Source organism: Ixodes scapularis, unplaced genomic scaffold, assembly GCF_016920785.2.
Source record: "Ixodes scapularis isolate PalLabHiFi unplaced genomic scaffold, ASM1692078v2 PGA_scaffold1__304_contigs__length_218370807, whole genome shotgun sequence".
Lineage (NCBI taxonomy): Eukaryota > Metazoa > Arthropoda > Arachnida > Ixodida > Ixodidae > Ixodes > Ixodes scapularis.
This window is the reverse complement of record NW_024609846.1, coordinates 71,977,694-71,997,752: the sequence shown is the minus strand read 5'-3', so window position 1 is coordinate 71,997,752 and position 20,059 is coordinate 71,977,694. Positions and strand designations below refer to the sequence as shown.

Below are 20,059 nucleotides of genomic sequence, written 5' to 3'. Positions count from 1 at the left end.
AGATCTTCTGCAAATGTCCAAAGGCATTAGAGGAAGTATTAAAAAGTTGATAGTCAGCTTTGTGTATGCCCTGTCCTCTCTGTGTGTAATCTCCTCATAGAGATTACGAACTAACTCAACTCAAACTGTTCGGATCGATCTGTTGTAGAAAATTTTGCGATTTGATTGTTTTCCGACATAGGCTTGACTCAAATATTTGTACATAGTTGTGGCTTTGTTTTGTTGCCTGCATTTATTCTTGGTGACGAGCGGCGTATACTACTATTTGGACTTAGGGCTTTTTTTGGAGACCCAAACAAAATAAAGATTATTATTATTATTATAAAATAATTTATCTGTTTGATGCAGATGAATGTTGTATCAAAAAAGCAATTTATGTTTCGCTATACGCCATACATTTTTAGTTACATCACATATTCACCTAAAAGTAAAATAATTAAAACATAATTACCACCCTATTTTTCGCCAAAAAAGTTTTAAACAATATTCGTCACAAAGTATAGTCGCAATGAAGGTGTGCCCAGAAGCCTTTTGTTAAAAGACAACTGGCTTGAAACCATTTCATTGCGCAAAAATAAAAGAAACGTATGATGTAACATAAATTAATTTTATTTGTTTTCTAAACAAATAGCCAAGGGACCCTGCCCCTCGGGCTCCTAGACGACTTGAAGGTGCAGTCGTTGTTGCAGTTTCTGTAAAATGTATATGAAAGAAGACGTCACTAATTATGTAAATATACTGATTTTCATGGTAATGCGAGTGTTGTATAGATTCAAAACTAACTATTTCATATATTCGGCAAAAAGGAGCCTCAATAGTTAATTAGATTAAAATAGAACTTATACTTACACTTCTTCTTGCGAAGAAGGGTGGTGTAGTCACCGAAGGTGCCAAGGCCGTAACCGTAGTTGAGGCCGTAGCTGGCAAGACCGTGCCCATAGCCGTAGTGGCCAAGACCGTAGCCGAGGTGTCCAACTCCGTAGCCGTAGCCGAGAGCTGGAGCGTGAGCAACGGTCGTCACAGCTGGAGCAGCGTGGTAGGCGGCGACAACTGGAGAAGCGACGTGAGAGGTGGCGACAGTGCGGGTGACGACTGGAGCGGCAGCATAGGTAGCGACGGGGGCAGCGGCGTAAGTGGCAACCTTTGTCACGGCTGGAGCAGCGGCGTAAGTGGCGAAAGTGCGGCTGACGGCTGGAGCAGCGGCGTACGTGGCAACTGGAGCAGCAGCATAGGTGGCGAGTGGGGCAGCGGCGTAGGTGGCGACGGCTGGGGCAGCGTGAACGGTGGCAACCTTGGTGACGGCTGGAGCGGCATAGGTGGCGACAGTGCTAGCAACCGTGGCTACTGGGGCGGCAGCGTAGGTGGCAACCCTGGTCACAGCTGGGGCAGCGGCGTAAGTGGCGATGGCTGGAGCAGCGTGAACGGTGGCAACCTTAGTGACGGCTGGAGCAGCGTAGGAGACAGTGCGAGCGACAGCTGGAGCAGCGACAGCATAGCTAGCGGGAGCGTAGCCGTAGCCAGCGAGACCAGCGTAGCCGAGACCGTGACCGTATGTGAGGCCGTGACCGTAGCCGAGGCCGTGAGCGTATCCGAGGCCATAGCCGTAACCAAGACCGTATCCCCCGTTGACAAATCCAGCGAAGGCGCTGGTGGCCAGAGCCAAAACAAGGCAAGCACGGATCTGCGCCATATACAAAAGGGGGGAAGCATTAATTATTAGTCGAACAAATCAATATGTATGAACCCTATAGAACGTCAATATTTGCTTCACTTCCTTTTTAGGGTCACTGTTTTTTTTTGTATCAGCTTTTTTCTAACTAGGGACAAATGTACGTATATAATGAAGCAGAAATTATTAATTTATAATAGTTTCTTTGTTTACAAATTAACTTGAGAATTCGCAGCTTATGTTGGCCCTCTTTTATTGGTATTCAAACTAGTGTTATCTTAAACCGAGTTGTCGAAAGAACACTCTATCATAATTGACAGGAAAGACGGATAGCTGAAACGTACCATGATTGAATGTGTCGGTTGTGCCGAAGAAGCTGCAACTGTGGTAACGTGTCTCCGCTCGCTGTTATTTATACTCAAACCGAGAGGAAGAGTCATTTGTAGTACTCGCAAGGAACGCGAAATGGAGAAGGAAAGAAAATTAAAGGTTATATCCAATAGAGTTGCGACCCTTGAAGGAATGCGCTACACATTTTTTTTTCTCCGTGTGAAAGAACGTGGAGTCACCCAAATGCACCGGTATATTCTTGTCACGAACGCAGCTTTCATTCTTCTGCGGTTCAAATAAAATAAGGAATAAAAGCTATACCGCTTTACATCTTGATGGAGGCTTTCAAACTGTATTGCGGAGCAGAGCCATACCATGATGAGGTGTTCTTTTCCTCTTTTAGTACAATCACCTCTAGGCATCTTTAAATTGCAATGTGAAAAAAATGGTTAAACGGTAATGTGGAATAGTGAATTATGTTTTCCTATATTTTCATTTTAATTTCGCTCGAGTTTTATTTGTCAGAGAAGTTGACCTTCACCTTATGTAGTATCGAAATTGGTCGTTTTTCCTTTTGCGTAAAAGTTACGAACGACGCAATTATTGACTTAGATGTCTGGTTATTTTAATAACACAGCTACGATGTGCGGCACGCAAACCTTGCACCTTCATGTTGTTTCCAGTTGTTGAGTTCCTATTATACGTTAATCATCCCTGTTTCACACGATTTACTTATATTCAGTAAATTTATAGTTGTGTTGCGTATGTCTGAATCGCCTAAAGTATATTATGCAACTTCTGTGCGGATAGAAGCTCAGGGAGAAGAGGACACGACAACGCGCGGCGGCCGAAGAGTTCCGAGCTAAGGTTGGAACGCATTCTAGCGAGAGCTTAGCGTTCTGGCCTCTGTAGGCGCTTTCGTCTTTTTCTTTCTTCATTTCTACCTGCATTGTGGTGTGAAGGAGTGTGTTGCCAATGCCGAAAATCAGCAAACATGAGCTACCGATGTAAGACCGCCGTGGGTCCCACCTCGGCCGCACGGGGGCCAAATTGCGATGGTCTGGACTCAAAGGCTGTGAGCCTGAGCAAGCCGGCTCGGGCAGCCTATGTAAAACCCTCTTTGTACCCACCTCAACTCTACTGGGGCCAAAGGCGATGTGAGAACTCAGCGACGGCGAAGCGTGGGTGTGCCCGAGTTCGGGTACACATGTAAAACACCCTTGGATCCCGCCTCGGCTCTGCGTGGGCCAAGTTAGAAATGGTGTGGGCACCTTAATGACAATGCGCGGGTATGCCCAACTTGGGCTGCCCATGTAAAACCCTCGTGGGTGCCATTTTTTCTCCGCAGGGGGCAAGTTAGCAGCGGTCTGGACTCCAAGGCGGCAAAGCGCAGGCACGCCATATTTGGACTACCTGTACAACTCCCAAAACGGCACTTCACGCTAATTTTGACATAATTTGCTGCACTCTCTGGAAATTCAACTTGAGAGATTGGCTCGATTTCAAACCGAAACTCCGAGAATTATAATATTAGTAGCGAGCAAGTAATTGTAGGCATTATAAACGTCTTTACTGACATCTGATCATTGCATTGTATAGGCGATTACGATAACTAGTTACCACTACTGTCTTCGTATTTGAATATATTGTTCTCTTTCACTTTTATTCCGGCTTTGTCCCGTCGCTGCGGACTGTAGGCGGTCAAGAGCACGTCAAGCCCCGCATTCAGCTTTTATTTATTTATTTTATTTATTTATGTATACTGCCACCTCAGTTGAGGCCACTGCGGGAGTGGATTACACAACTAAAACATGGGTAGAGAGAACAATAAGCGAGAACATATTCAACAACATAATGATTCGCCAGAAACAGCAAACATCAAAGGAAGTCAACTTTCGCGAGTTTTATAACAAAGTCGTCGTACTGGAGCATACGCGTAGAACCGTCAATACTATTCCACAGCTCAACAGTGCGCGGAAAAAAGGAATTTTTCAAACAGTTTACGTGAGAACGAAAGGGTACAATACTCAAGGGATGGTAACGCCTAGTGCGCGAAATATCTGAGAAGGAAATGTACTTCATACATTCAATGCCAGTTTCATTATTAACAATTCTATATAACAACTTCAATCGCTCGATAGTTGGCCTTAACGATAAAGATTCTAACCCTAATGTTGACAAAGCGGATGAAGGTGAAAAGTGTCGACCATATCGATTGGAAATAAATCGGATAGCCTTAGCCTGAACAGAGTCAATGAGATTAATGTCCTTTTTCAGATGAACGTCCCAAACCACTGAACCGTACTCCAAAATCGGCCTCACGAGAGTTTTAAAAGCGGTTAATTTTACCTCCTTAGACGAATTTTTTAACGTGCGTTTAACATAGCCCAATTTTCTGAGGGCGCGGGAGCAAATATAGTCGACGTGCCTATCCCATTTAAGGTTGGAAGTAAAAATAATACCCAAATATTTGAAGTCGCTTACCTCCCTTAGTACTATTTCATCAATGCCATAGCTAAAAACGAAAGGTGATTTCTTATTCGTAAATTTCATAAACACAGATTTTTCAAAGTTTATTTCCATTTGCTATTGCTTGGTCCAATTGAAGAAGCGTGCGAAGGATTCATTACGTAACAATTGGTCATTAGCCGAATGAATATCGCTATATAGGACGCAGTCATCGGCATAAAGACGAACTTTAACGGGAATGTTATCTACAATATCATTAATATACAGGAGAAATAAAAGGGGCCCTAATACAGATCCTTGCGGAACACCTGAACTAACCGTAGCTCCTGATGAATTAGCATTCCCATACGAAACAAACTGTGACCGGTCTTTTAAATAATCAGTGATCCAGTCGAGTAAAAGGGGATTTTTAAATATGACCTTTAACTTCAACAGTAGTTTGGAATGAGAAACTTTATCGAATGCCTTCGAATAATCTATGAATATGGCGTCAACCTGTCCTTTATTATTTAAAGTCGTGGCGATATCATGAGTGAATTCCAGTAGTTGCGTGATGGTTGAAAAATGACGACGGAAACCGTGTTGCTGAGGGCAGATAATTGAATTGCATTCGAGGTATTCGGAAACATGGGAGTAGACTATATGCTCGAGGAGCTTACTACAGGTAGAGGTCAATGAAATAGGTCTGTAATTGAAAAGGCTCTGTTTGTTTCCAGATTTAAAGATTGGAACAACTCTGGCTGATTTCCGAAGTTTAGGAACTCTTCCAGAAGAAAGAGACTTCTCGAAGATTAAGGCCAAGTATCTCAATGTCCAAAGAGAGTAACGGCGAAGAAATGAATGAGGAACACCATCGGGACCTGCGCTTTTTTTGCAGTCAATGTTTAGGGGCAAATGGAGAACGCCAGAAGTACTGATGGGAATGTTTTCTAACGACGAACACGGGAGATTGAAAGAAAAGGAAGGTTCACAACCGTTATCTTCAGTGAATACAGACTGAAAATGTGCATTAAAGCCATACGAAATGTCTACGGGGTCAGTGACACATTCATCTTCAATAATAAAACTGCGGGAAATGTCATTTTTAGGAAGGATCGACCTCCAAAACTTAGCAGGATTTGACTTCATAAAGTTAGTCAATGTAACGCCGAAATAAGTATATTTAGCAGCTGTCATTGTTTCCACTAATCTATTTTTTAGGCTTTCAAACCATTTGACGTCCGAAGGACTATCACTAAGTTTTAATTTCCGGTTTCTTTTTAGTCTGCGGGTTAATTGCAATACCTCTCTAGTAATCCATAGCTGGCCTTGATTTGTCTTTTTATATTTGACTGGTACAAATCGTTTAATACAATCATTTACTAATGAGCAAAATTTGCTAAGCAACACATCAACATTACAGTCACGGCTAAAGGTCTCGAAATCATCAAAGCCAAAACTAAGTTCGTCAAGAATTGACTCGTCATTAGCTCTGTTAAAGTCTAAAACAGTAACAATCTCGGGTTTTACGTGTAAGGCACGAATATTAAGTCTCACAACAACAGCTCTGTGGTCTGAAATACCATCAACCACTTTGCACTCATAACCAGATTTGGCAATGCTGTTACTAAGAAAAACTAGGTCAAGAGTTGAGTTATCTCTAGTACATTCACTAACAACTTGATCTAAATCGAATGACACTGCAGTATCAACAAGTGCATCACATATAATTTTATCACGACTACCAACTATAACGTTTTTCAATTTACGTCAGGTGTGTTAAAATCTCCAGTCAGAACAAATTTACCACCACCGAAGTTATGCTTTAAAATGTAATCGTGAATATCAAAAATAACCTGAGCGGAAGCACCCGGAGCTCTATAAACTGCCCCAATAACAAGAACAAATTTATCGATATAAGCTTTACACCAGAGTGACTCAGTGTTAGGTAAGCCAGGAAGAACAGAAAAACTAACACCAGACGTAAAAACTAAAGCAACACCACCATCCCTACCACATGACCTATCGCAACGCACAACAATGTAGTTAGGTGGAGTAAATTCGCAGTCAAGAACTGAGTCATGCAACCACGTTTCAGTGACACAAATCACATGAGGGTAATATGCAGTTGCAATACCAGCAAATTCAGTGGACTTTGGGAGAATGCTCCTAGCATTAAGATTCAATAAAATAAACGAGTTTTCATGAGGAAGTCAATTAGAATTATCCGGAAGGCGAGGGGGATTGACCCTTACAAGGCAGTTGTTAGACACATCCCACGTATAGCGAGTATTATTGACAAGTGCATAATCGTAGCGCAAAACTACCTTCGCACCGTTCTGTCTAAAATCAGCCGTACCACGCCATAGCTGACTGCGAACATTTCGCACGCGAAGGCAAAAATCTTCGTTGATGAACACACGAGTGTCCTTAAGTCTTGGGGCGTTTTTAAGGATTAATATTTTTTCTCTATGGTCTATCACTTTAAAAATTACGGGTCTGATCTTACCATCTATGCGTGAGCCAAGACGGTGGCAACGTTCGATGCCCTCGCAGGAAATAGAAAGCTTACCGTTCCTCTCTGCCTTCAAGTCTGATAGAAATAAAATTATTATTATTATTAGTATTATTATTATTACCACCTCTATCAGAGGAAATTGCAGTGTGCGGAGTCGTCCTATATGACAGTGTTATGACGTTCTGTCATCACAATGCTTTCAAGTATCATTAATGCGGACTAGAAATCTTTTTGCATAAGGGCCATTTGTAATCCTATATATGCATTTATCTTCGAGCAACACAAATTCCGTACTTTTCAAACCAAGGAAACGTAGAGCAATTAAAAAAAATGTTATGAATACGGTGACGAAAAGGGTACGAAATAAAATACGTGACAGTTAAGAATATAGCTTACAATATATTTATACATTCGGGCTAGGTCGCATAATGTCATGCTTTAAAGTGTTTCTGAGATAAATGAGTACCGTGATAGAAAGAGTAATTGACATTTTTTAAAAGCGCAAATGTGCTGATTTAAAATGACCACACTATAAAAAAAGTCTGCGTCTACTTTCACGCACAATACTCGGAGAACCAATCACCGCAACTTACGGACGCAGCTCAGCGAATGACGATGCCAAAACATCTGATTACACCAAAAAACGCAGACATAGTTGTGACATTAAGCAATGCAAGCGTGACGTTTTGCATCGCTTAATGTCACAGCTCAGACTGCGCTTTTAGTCTAAACATATGTTTCGGCATCGTCATCCGCTGAGCTGCCTCCGTAAGTGCCGTTGATTGTTTCTCCGAATTTTGTGCGTGAAAGTAGACTCACGAACTTTTTTTAGAGTGATATACTTAAAGCGTCATGGTCACATAATGCACGAATTCAGTGTCGCGAACAATGCACTAAATGCAATACAAAGAACTACGCAAGATAGCTTAGGCTTCAGTGAAATTACGCAAAGGGGATATAGGCTGTAGTGTTACGCTGTTAGAGTTCTGATAACGTATTTTATTTTACCGTCAGTGCGAGTGACCTACATAGCCAAATTTAAAGCGTGTAACATACCTATGTGCGTTGAGCAACATATACAGAAAAAAAAAATATAGATAGTGAATATGGTTGCCGCACGAGCAGAAACTTCTTAAAGAAAACTTGTGCATCACTTATATCGTAGTTTGTCACTGAATGGTTGTTGTTACTGCGTATTACTTTGTTATGACTAAGCGTAATGGACATCAAAGGTACAGGTTGGGTTTTCTCACTGGCCAAATTGTCCCTCAGCAGCCATTTCGTTTTTTATATTTGCACGGCTAGCTATTATTTCTCCGAATTGACAATATGAACAACTCTCCGATGAAAGACGCAAACTTGACTCCAAGCAAAACTTAAAACATTATGAAATGCACTAGCGAATGGTTGCCACGTTCGGACATCCGTTTAGCGTCACATGGTATTATAAAGTACCACTAAAATAACCTGAGAGGCAAGGAGGTTATTTTTGTTCATTTGAAAAATAGAAGCCTTCCAGAGAGCTGTTGCTGCATTTTAGAGTTGACAAATTTGTGTTGCAATAGGCAAAACGCCTGCGCATCTACTTAACCGAAAAACACTCCGAGCCAATCATTGCGATCTAGGAAATAAGCTTAGCGAATGATGAGGCGGCACATCTATTTAAACCTATAAATGAAGTCTGCGGAATGGCATTACGCAATGCAAAGCCTCATTTTTTCTTTGCACATTGCCACAGCGCACACTTAATTTCAAGGTCTAAAAAGATGATCGGCCTCGTCATCCGCTGAGCGGATTAGCTAGATCTTGACGACTGGCTTTTTCTGAGCTTTTTGCGGGAAAGTACACGCGCAAACGTTTCTTAAAGTGTAGTGTCGAACAGCTTTTGTAAAGTGTTTTACTGCTTAATGAACATGAATATTTATCAGAATAGCCATTTTCGCTTCTCTGTACGCCATACATATTTAATTACAGCACAGAATCACCTAAAACTAAAAGAATTCAAACATAATTTATCATCCTATTCTTCACCAGGGAAGTACAGCTTAACATTTCTCACAGCGTATACACTTTAAAAAAAAGGGTGTCATGGGGTACACCAGAGGGGGTGTAAGTGCTTCTCACATATACTACACAATTTGGGGGAACACTTGTACACCCCTAATATGAGAGTATGTGTACACCCGTTGAGGTTGTGCACATGTATACTGTTTTCTACAGAAATCTTACCCGAAGGGAACACAGGTGCACCCCATTCAATGTTTTACGGCTACACCTCTTTCTACACCCAATGAGATGAAAGTAAACACAGATGCACCCCATTCGTTGGTGTACCATTACACCGCTTCATGCACCCGCCTCACTCAAAGGGAACACAGATGCACCCTGCTCAACAGTGTACCATTACTCCCCTTTCTGCACCTAATGCTCTCAAAGAGAACACAGGAGCACCCCGTTCAATAGTGTACTGTTACACCGCTTTCTACACCCACTGAATTCGAAGAGAACACAAGTGCACCCGATTCAAAGATGCATGGTCACACCACTTTATGCACCCGCTTGATAACTAACTTCATAAACATATTTAAGACACCAAGGAAACCCTTAAACAATTATTCATATATTGCAAAAAGGCAGGTAGACGGACACACGGGATTGTTTTCAAATCTCATAGAAGTTTATTAGACAGCTTATTTCGTAAACAAGTACAAACTTGCAAGCAATCCGTGATATGTGAAGAGATACGAAGAAGCTGCTACACAACTGAGAAGATTACTAAGCAAACAAGAACTGGGGGTGAGTCTTAGGTAGTGTCTATTCTCCAAGCAGCCGGCAGAATCATTTCCTCTAAATTCACCGGCAGTCGCCCTTCATTCATCGAACGACGTTCCATCGAGAGCTCAGATTAGCTCTCCTATATTAGCTTCTTTTTTTTATTTTCTTGTAATGAGCCGCCCCAAAATGTGTCCGCGAAGTGACGTGTACGGGTGGGACAGGTGGGTTAACATTTTCGTATTGAGCCGCCGCAGACTGTCGCCACGAAGCGGCGTGAACGGGTGGGCTCGGTCGGTGAGCACGAGCCCTCAGAGACACACGGGCGGCAAAATGTCCCTACAGCGTGCATTTCGCGTAACGAGTGACGATGAAACGTTAGTGTCAATGAAACGTGTCTACAAAGCGTGCATCAACGAAAACGTGTTTTCACAAAACGCCAGCAGAATAAGAAAGTCAATATTCTAACTGCGGTTGTCACATGATTGTAGTCAGCTAATGGCAGGCGACTGCCGATAGAATTTTGGGGAAATTATTCTCCCGGCTGCTAAAATATAGACACTGCCTAATTCTAGAGATGATCCGGAACGGAACGGTCAATTGTTGCAAAGGGATAGGTTGCAGAGCTTTTACGATGAAAACACCGGACTCGAAATATGTAACCCGAAATATATGTCGACACTGGCACTACAGAACAACACAAATACAAAAACGAAGTGAACGGGTCCGTGAAGATTCAACACAATGTAGCAAAAGCAGAAGTTTGCCGAACCGAACACTAAACTAATCACATGAATTCCTTGGGCTTCTCTGAAGAACTCGCTTGTTGCCGATATACGCGTAGGACTTTTCAAACACTGGATATCTTGGTACACTCGAATACGTCGTCGCGGACGAAATCTACGGCAACCCCGCTGGTCGCGACACAGCACACAAGAAACTAGGCCGAGAAGCACCGAGATCGAAAAGAGCTACTACGTCATTCGTGAAACCTTTACCTTCGTCCATGCTTTCAGCTTAAGGAGAGAACGAAAAAGAAAGGACTACGAAAATTGCAGCTCCTTCAGGGCCAAAAGGGGGGCACCCTCGCAAAGGCCTATCTTCAGGGCATACCGACAATGAACACAAGGAGAGGATTTGTCACTTATATCCTCTTGGAAGTTCGACCCAAAGTTAATAGTGCAGTGGATGCTATCCGTGGCCTTGGCCTTCAGGCAGGTGCCGTGCTCTGCCTTATCTCTAGCTTGGAGACTGTAGTCTCCAAGCTAGAGAACCTACCCGGAGACCCGATTGTCCTAAAACAAGCATAGCGTCCACTCTACTGTCAATGCCGAGTGAAGAGTATAGCTCCATACTTCCTAAGAAACTACCAAACACAACAAGTGACCCCCAAGGGGGAACTCAAGCACAAGCTGATCGGGGCGCATGGCTATCGTGGGGGTGCACTGATACACCTAGAGGTTTTTAAGGGAGAGGAGGATGCTCATTGTCGGTGTACAAGTACACTGGATGGGCAACGCAGGGTTCATCTTTCAGGAAAAGGGTGCATGTGCGCCCGATGCACCAGACTACACCTTTTTTTTCTTAGAGTTTAGTCGCTATGAAGGTGCGGCGACAAGCCCTTTGTTGAAAGACAACTGGCTTGAAACTATTTCACTGCGCAAAATAAAAGAAACATAATGTAACTTAAATTAATTTTATTTAAACAAGATAGCTACGGGACCCTGCCCATCAGGCTCCTAGAGGACTTGGAGGTGCTGCCGTTGTTGCAATTTCTGAAAAGACATAAGCAAATGTATATAAAACAAGGGGTCGCAAATTAAGTAAATGTGTTGAGTGACATAGCAATGTGTGTGTTGTATACTTTCATAACTAGTTTATATAGCTGGGCAAAAGCAGCCTCAGACTTCATTTTAGATTCAAATAAAACTTATACTTACACTTCTTCTTGCGGAGAAGGGTGGTGTAGTCGCCGAAGGAGCCAAGGCCATAACCGTAGTTGAGGCCGTAGCTGGCAAGACCATGTCCATAGCCATAGTGGCCAAGACCGTAGCCAAGGTGTCCAACTCCGTAGCCGTAGCCGAGAGCTGGGGCGTGAGCAACGGTGGCAACAGCTGGAGCGTGAGCAACGGTCGTCACAACTGGGGCAGCGTGGTAGGCGGCGACAACTGGAGCAGCGACGTGGGAGGTGGCCACAGTGCGGGTGACGACTGGAGCAGCGGCAACGGTGGCGACTGGAGCGGCAGCATAGGTAGCGACGGGGGCAGCGGCGTAGGTGGCAACCTTTGTCACGGCTGGAGCAGCGGCGTAAGTGGCGAAAGTGCGGGTGATGGCTGGAGCAGCGGCATAGGTGGCAACTGGAGCAGCAGCATAGGTGGCGACTGGGGCAGCGGCGTAGGTGGCTACGGCTGGAGCAGCGTGAACGGTGGCAACCTTGGTGACGGCTGGAGCGGCATAGGTGGCGACGGTGCGAGCAACCGTGGCGACTGGGGCGGCAGCGTAGGTGGCCACCCTAGTCACAGCTGGGGCAGCGGCATAAGTGGCGACGGCTGGAGCAGCGTGGAAGGCGGCAACCTTGGTGACGGCTGGAGCAGCGTAGGAGACAGTGCGAGCAACAGCTGGAGCAGCGACAGCATAACTAGCGGGAGCGTAGCCGTATCCAGCGAGACCAGCGAAGGCGAGACCGTGACCGTAGGTGAGACCGTGACCGTAGCCGAGGCCGTGACCGTATCCGAGGCCATAGCCGTAACCAAGACCGTATCCCCCGTTGACAAATCCAGCGAAGGCGCTGGTGGCCAGAACCAAAACAAGGCAAGCACGGATCTGTGCCATATGAAAAAGGGGGGAACCGTTGATTATTAGTAGAACAAGTCAATGCGTATGAACATTATAGAGATAACTTAATTGCTTCACTTTGTTTTCCTTAGTGACTGTTTCTTTCTATCAGCTTTTTACTAATTAGGAACAAATTTATCTATGTGATTAAGTAAAAATCATTATTTTATGATAGTTTTTTTTTCTAATTAACTATAAAATTTCCAGTTAAAGTTGCCCCACTTTTATTTGTATCCCAATTAGCTTTAGCTTAAACCGAGATCTAGAAAAACATTCTTTCATAATTTACAGGAAAGACGGATAGCTCAAACGTACCATGATTGAATGTGTCGGTTGTGCCGAAGAAACTGCAAGTGTGATATCGTGTCTCCGCTCGCTGTTATTTATAGTCAAACGGAGAGGAAGAGTTACTTGCAGTACTCGTAAGGAACGCGAAATGGAGAGGGAAACGGAATTGCAGATGAAACGTGATAGACTTGGGGCCCTCTCAGGAATGTCCTACACCCGTTTCTTTCTCCGTGTGAAGAACGTGGGGTCACCCAAATGCACCCGTAAATTCTTGTCACGAACGCAGCCTTCATTTGTCTACGGTTCAAATAGAATAAAAATATTACATCACGACTGAGGCTTTCAAACTGGTTTGCGGTGCAGTTCCAGACCATGATTAGGTGCTTTTTTCCTCTTTTAGTGCAACCACCTCGAGGCACCTTTAATTTCTAATGTGAAAAATGGTTGAACGGCAAAGGGGCATAGTGAATTATGTGTTCGTACAGACCGACACGCGTGCTTGACGTCACGGAGCTGCGGTGGCGCTGCGATCGCGCCGGAGCCGGGTTGTGTGGGCAAAAGGGCGCACGTTTCGCATGCGCGTCATAGCATTTCAGCATGCCGCGAAGCTGTGTGGCCGTTAATTGCACCGAAATGTAGAAGAAAAGCAACGGAGTGAGTTTCCACAAGTTCTCGGCAGACTCTGAAAGGCATAGAGGTGGATAATATCCGTGGATCGAAAAGAATGGTCGCCTCGCGTGAACGACCATTTGTGCGGCAAGCACTTTCTTGGAGGCAAGTGCGGCTTCCATTTCAATCTCCGTCCTGAGGCTTGCTTATGTGCCGGGAAAACGTCTGATCAAGCTTACCCGGATTTTGTTCCCGTGGAGTTCACGCACAAAGCATCGGCCATGCGCTTGTCGGAGGCTCGCTACGCCCAAGCAGGAAGGGATCGGCGACAGAACGGCAGTATTGTAGGCGTTACCGAAAAACGTTAACGAAATACGTTACTCTTTACTTGCAAATAAAAGGTACGCATTACTGAGCTATGTTAGCTAAAAATAAAAGGAACACGTTACCGCTACCGATGAAATGTAACGCACGTCACTTCTGCGTTACTTTTTAAATTATGATTTAACAGGTTTAACGGCTTTGACGATACATTTATGCATAAGCTCATATATCAAGAAACATTATGTTCATGCAGAAACTGAACATAATTACCTTATCTCTTTTTACGGTTTCACCTAAAAACTCATGAGTAAAAACGCAAGGAAAAACATGGCTTGACGCCTAAAACACAAAAAATTGAAGTGTAATTCATTTAGGACTTGGGAAGTAGTAACGTGTAACGTTACTACGTTATTTGAAATAGTAACGTAAGTAAGTTACCCTTTACTGTGATGAAAACGTAACCAGTAGATTACTAAGTTACTTAGAAAAGAAACGGGTTACCGGCAACGCAGTTACTTGTAACGTGTTACCGCCAAGACTGCAGAACGGACAAAGCGTTACTGCTTGTCATGCCTTGTGGTCATGAGGGTAGGAAAAATATCAAGCCTTGAGTTGAAGAGGCTGTGTGTATTTAATCAATTAATAAATACACATCCGCAGACCCACAGTCTGCGAATCCCGCCGGCAGTACGGAAAACAACTCGAAGTAATCGTAGGCCTCGAGAGATTTGTACGCCTGCACCGTGTCGTCCGTGAAATGGCTTGGCAAAAAAACTAAATAAACGACGACGTAAGCCGTCGACATCGGTGGCAGAAACTTCACGTCGGAAGTCCAACGGCCTTGTTTACGGCGTACGGATCCTCGTAGGCAACGCCATCCACGCGCAGTTTGTTTCGATACCGCTGCCGTTCAGGCTCGGGTAGAGAGCTCAAATAGTCGGGCATAGCATACAACATACGCTGTCAGGAAATACGACGCACAAATAAAGATGCAAGCGTCCCTACAACGTCAACAACGAGCGCACGCCATAGAACTCAATGGCGATAACACGGAGAGCTGGGCCGCTTTTGCCCACATAGCTACCGCGGATGCGCGGCCTTCCGGCCGTGTTGGTAAACAGAGCCGCTCCGCGTGTCGGTCTATATCTATGTATATTTTTTTTCCTAGACCTCCCTTTGTTATACCAATGAACCTTCACCTTATGTAGTATTGAAATTGATCCCTTCCTTTTGCGTAAAGGTCACAAAGACCTCAATCATTAACATGAATTGCTGGTTATATTAATAATACAGCTATGATGTGGTGCACGCAAACATGGCACCTTCACGTTGTTTGCTCTAGTTGAATTGCTATTATCCATTAATTACGCTTGTTTCACACATTTTACTTATATTCAGTAATGTTTCATTATGTGGCATATGCCCAAAGCACATAAAGTACTGTATATGACTTCTGTGCGGATAGAAGCTCAGGGATAGGAGGACACGAGAAGGCGCGGGAACGCGAGAGCGCAGAACTCTGGTTCGAACGTATTCGAGCTAGAGTTTGGCCTTCTGCTCTTCCAGGTGCTTTCGTCTCTTCCTTCCCTCATTTCTACCCGCAATGCAAGGAGTAGGAGTGTGTTCCCAATGCCGCAAGTCAGCAAACATGACCTCCTACTGGCGCGAATACAACACTAATGCGCATGATTTATTACTTCGATTTTGAGTGCTGAAGAATATTTTTTTTTTTTTTGCTGCGGAATACTGAAGCGTGTCGAATCATTGAATTTGTGCACTACGTAGGGATGCCAAACTTGGGTTCTACCCATGCAAAAATCCCGTTGTTCCCACTTCGGCTCTCCGGGTACAAGTTGGCAATGGTCTAAACTCCAAGTTTGCAAAGCGCTGGCACGCCCAACTTGGACTACCTGTGCGACTCCGAAAACTACGCTTTCTTTAAATTTTGAGGATATTTACTGCACGTTCTTGAAATTCAGCTTGATGGATTGGTTTAATTTATAAGGAATCGCTAAAAATTGTAGTATTAAACTTGACTAAAAAATGTAGGCTTTAAAAATTTGATTACTGACATACTGCTGTGCGTGTATGTTGAGAAGGCTCTGAATTCGAGACACACTAGATAGAATGTAGTATCTCTTCTAAAACTCGGTATCTGCAGGCGGCCCATTCTGGCTTTGTATCCCTATTACCCATCCAACATGATTTTATATAAAGTTTGAGCAGTTATTTTTTTGTTCCATTTTGTACACTTGAACTGCCCAATTTTTGTGGGTTTACACAAGGCGTTTTTTTATTTATCAAAATGTTAGTAGTTCCAGTATAGCCCACGGGGAAAGTGAAGCATACTCAATTTGGTATACACTAGAATACTCCACACCGCAACGGAATTATGATATTACATCAAGCGAAATTAGGTTCCCGGTGTAACCCCTCATGGGCTGATCCCGTAGGCCCACTCTGTGCACCCCAGTGAGGGAGGGGAGTGGTTCCCTTTATATGCCCTAAAAGTTCCGCTGTCGGTCCACTGTGGGCAGACCATGTAGGCTGCCCAAAGTAGGCCCCTCCTGGGTACCACTAAGTAAATACATGTGGGCTGCCCCAAGGGGCCCCCTGTAGGTTTCACGAGGGCAACCCGAAGCGGGCTGCCCCAGTAGGACCGCTTTGGGTAACACGACGGAAGCCCGGTGGGCAGCCCAAGCTGTGTCGACTTAGCCTAGGACCGACGTAGGCTGCCCACGTGGGACGTTCGTCCCCCTTTTGGACCTCATTCGTGCTACTTGGGTGGAACTGTTAAACGATTATGAAACCAAGCCCATTCCCCCGCAAACATTAGCGGGGAAATGCTTCAGTTTAAAGTCTGGGTTCAGATCGTAAATTAACAAAAGAAATAATGGTCAACCTAGCGTCGTGTGGTTGAAATTAAAAGAGATGAGTACAAGCGATCGAAGCTCGGAAAGGTGAAATGGCTGCAAGCGGCGCTCCGTCGTAGCAATTTGAAAAATGAGTGCCGTCCGGTCGTTTCCATGTTTTTGATATTAGTAATGATGAAAATAATCCCTGGAGAAGGGGAACAAGGGGGACAAAGGACAAACACAAATCTCCAAACACAGCTAGGTGACTGGTGCGGGACCGAAAAAATCGGTCGCGCACCAGTCACCTAGTTGTGTTTGGAGATGTGTGTTTGTCCTTTGTCCCCCTTGTTCCCCTTCTCCAGGGATTATTTTCATCATTACTGTCCAGCTCGCTTGTACCTTGGCATTTAATTGCATTATAATGATATCAGTGTGCTTCGGCAGACAGTTATTATTTGCAATTATTTTTGTGCATGACAGACACAGCCACTTATGCTGCTCACCGTCCGCGCTCTCTTCTCTCAACAAGCGAGCAAATGAAGACCACTTTTGCACAGTCATGCATGGCCGGAGAAAATCTGAGGCAGAAAACGCCGTTTAGAAAGCTAGGTTTGGAAACGGCTGCTGTCTGCCTGCATTACCCAAGCTTTACTTCGTTTTATCATAAGTCATTGAGCATAGAAACCCTAGAGCAGAAACACATACTATGAGACACACTATAAGCATAAGGTCATATCGCATTCACTTCACTCTATTAGTACCTCCGTTGATGACATATGCAATAAAAGGTTTCGAACGGCGGGATCTCAAGCTTTTAACATTATTCGCTCCTCGTTAGCGTCGGCTGTAATTTGACGTGAAGTAAAATAAAGCTTTTAAAGATACCTTTTCCCCGCAAGCAATTATCTTCCCGCTGTAGTGGCACGACTGCAGCACCACATGTCGCCCTTTCGCCAGCCCTGCAATGGATAGTTTGTGCTAATCTCTTTTGAGACAATGCCAACTGACCCCCAAGCATTTTCTGTAGCATTGCACTCTGCTGACCTAACGTTGTTTAAAACGTACAACTGAAAGTTCGGGCGCAAGCACAACCAGCTTAATACCTTTTTTTTTTTTATTGTTTCTTTGTTTTTTCTCCCTTTTATGTGATCGCTTCAATATCGAAAAATTCGTCGGGTTTTAAAGCAGTTTTAACTGTCCGGCATCGCCTTTTCTTAATCTCCAAGCATTAACTGTGATGATCGGCAGCGGTAATTTTCATGCTCCAATTTTGGTATCGCGTGGTTTTGTAGGTTATTTTATGTCATTTTGAACATGAGGGCAATACGTTATTTTTTATATAGCTATATGTAAATTTATCATTGCCTGCATGTCTATAATTGGAACGACAATTAGAAAGCCCAAGATCGCATCTGTTGTCTTTTCGACGATATATTTCAATACTTACGCATTAAAACAGTATTCCAAACTATTTCCTTTTCGAAACAAGCGTTATTAGTGTTAAACACAATTTCCGTTCTTCCTCTATGTGTCAAATATTTAAACACGCGAGTTACTGACCGCACCCTCCACCTTCCAAACGATATGACGTCGTCCAAAAAACGTTGGCGCTATTTGTGTGGCGGAAAGCTCTTTCACCGTGGCAACAGTGCCGATGTAATTCGTGTTGCGCTGACAATCTCGCAATATCACCGGATTTTCGGTCAAGAAAGCGAACAAGCAGCAAGCTAACTGGCCGTTGATTAATATGTCAAGTCGTTGTCGACGCCTTGTTTCCCCAAAAGGACGAGGTGTTTGGTAAACAAAAATAATGATAAAAAAAAACTATACGTTAGCAGTGTTCAACAGCAAGAGGAAACATTTCAAGGCTCTGATTAATTCATGAGAACGAAAAAGAGGCTTGCATTAATTTCCGGCAACGAAAGAGTGACGCGTGTTCCCTCCTATTTGAATTGGCGTAGGGCACGAGCTTTGTATTCTAAAAAGCAGGACACTGCGCTGCCTGCAGTGTTGTAGGTGCTACCGAAAAGAAGTCATCGACGTTCGATGGAAATAAAGTCATTATTATTATTATTATTATCCAATGTATTACTCTTCACTTAGAAATAAACGTAACGTACTACAGACCGACGTTAACTAAAAAAAAAGGAACGGGATAAAGTTTTTGTTACTAATAAAAAAATACCGCACGTTACTTTTGCGTTACATTTTAGTTATGAATTAACACGTGTTACGCTTTTGACTGGACTTGCATGCATAAGCGCAATATTAAAAAAAGCAAACTTTAGAATTAGGCAGGAACTGAACCTAACTAATTCATGTTTTGACGATTTCATCTTAATACTTATGAAAAAATGTACACAGAAAACGCAAAAGCTCCACAATTATGATGGCTTGCCGACAAAAACACGAAAAAAAAACGCGTATGATTTGTTTTAAGTCTTGGGAAGAAGAAAAGAGGAACTTAACTACCTTACTTGAAATGAGTAACGCAAGTAGCTGTACCCTTTATGGTTTTGAAAAAGTAACGAGTATTTTTCCACGTCACCGAAAAAGTAGCGTATTCTCGATAACTCCATTACATGTCACGATTTACCGCCAACACCGGCTGCATCACAGTAAATGTTCAAGTATTCGCACTCTTCATATTGTACGTACGATATGTTAAGCATAATACAAGCTACCCAAGATGTAAAGCGGCAGAAAATTTGAACCTATGTTACTCTTGGGGTGAGTAACACGCATGAATTTGCGGAGCACTTTTGAGCAGCACATGGTGGCGATCAAAACGACTTGCATCAATGGCGTATTGGCTAACTGCGGTTGAAACTGAATGACATACTGGAGATGGACTAAATTGAAATAACTGATACCTTGATGCATAAAACGGGCATGATCACATGCTATGCGTACGCATCGACAGTCATTCCCGTTTGCGATTAATTACCAAATCAACAAATGTGAAATATTTAGACCATTGACATGTCCTGAGGAGAGAAACCAGTCTTGCTACTTATCACATTACAACCTTTCAATTACAGCATCTTCCTTGCTAAGTGGGAGTGCAAAACAAAAACGAACCTCGGAATGTTGAAGGAGCAGTGCAAAACTTTAACATTGCGAGCATATGTGGCGTGCTACTTTTATATAATTTGGTTAGGTTAACGTAAAAGGAAGCAGTTCGCCTTCCTCCGGTATACCGCGAGTCCACCGTTAAACGGAAAGGTGAAAAACTAAATTGTTCCCCACCTTCCAGTGCATGTGACGGCCAAAGTAACTTCCGGAGGATGTCGTCACTATTTACACGGCAGTGAATTTTCAATATGTAGAATTATCTGCTCAGTTTAAAGCTAAAATGATGTTAAATCGGCCGTAAGAAATAAATCTTCCAAAAAGCGTTTTGTCCTAGTC

At 43.5% G+C, this 20,059-nt stretch overlaps 1 protein-coding gene across 1 annotated transcript; it reads right to left on the bottom strand.

Moving 5' to 3' along the window:
* Nucleotides 1-811: 811 nt before the first annotated feature.
* LOC115313960 (cuticle protein 16.5-like) lies at nt 812-2,109 on the bottom strand. Its single transcript, XM_029972951.2, has 2 exons — nt 2,014-2,109; nt 812-1,681 (listed from the first exon to the last, which is right to left on the bottom strand). Exons 1-2 carry the CDS (start codon nt 2,107-2,109, stop codon nt 812-814), a joined length of 966 nt encoding a protein of 321 aa, XP_029828811.2.
* Nucleotides 2,110-20,059: the final 17,950 nt, after the last annotated feature.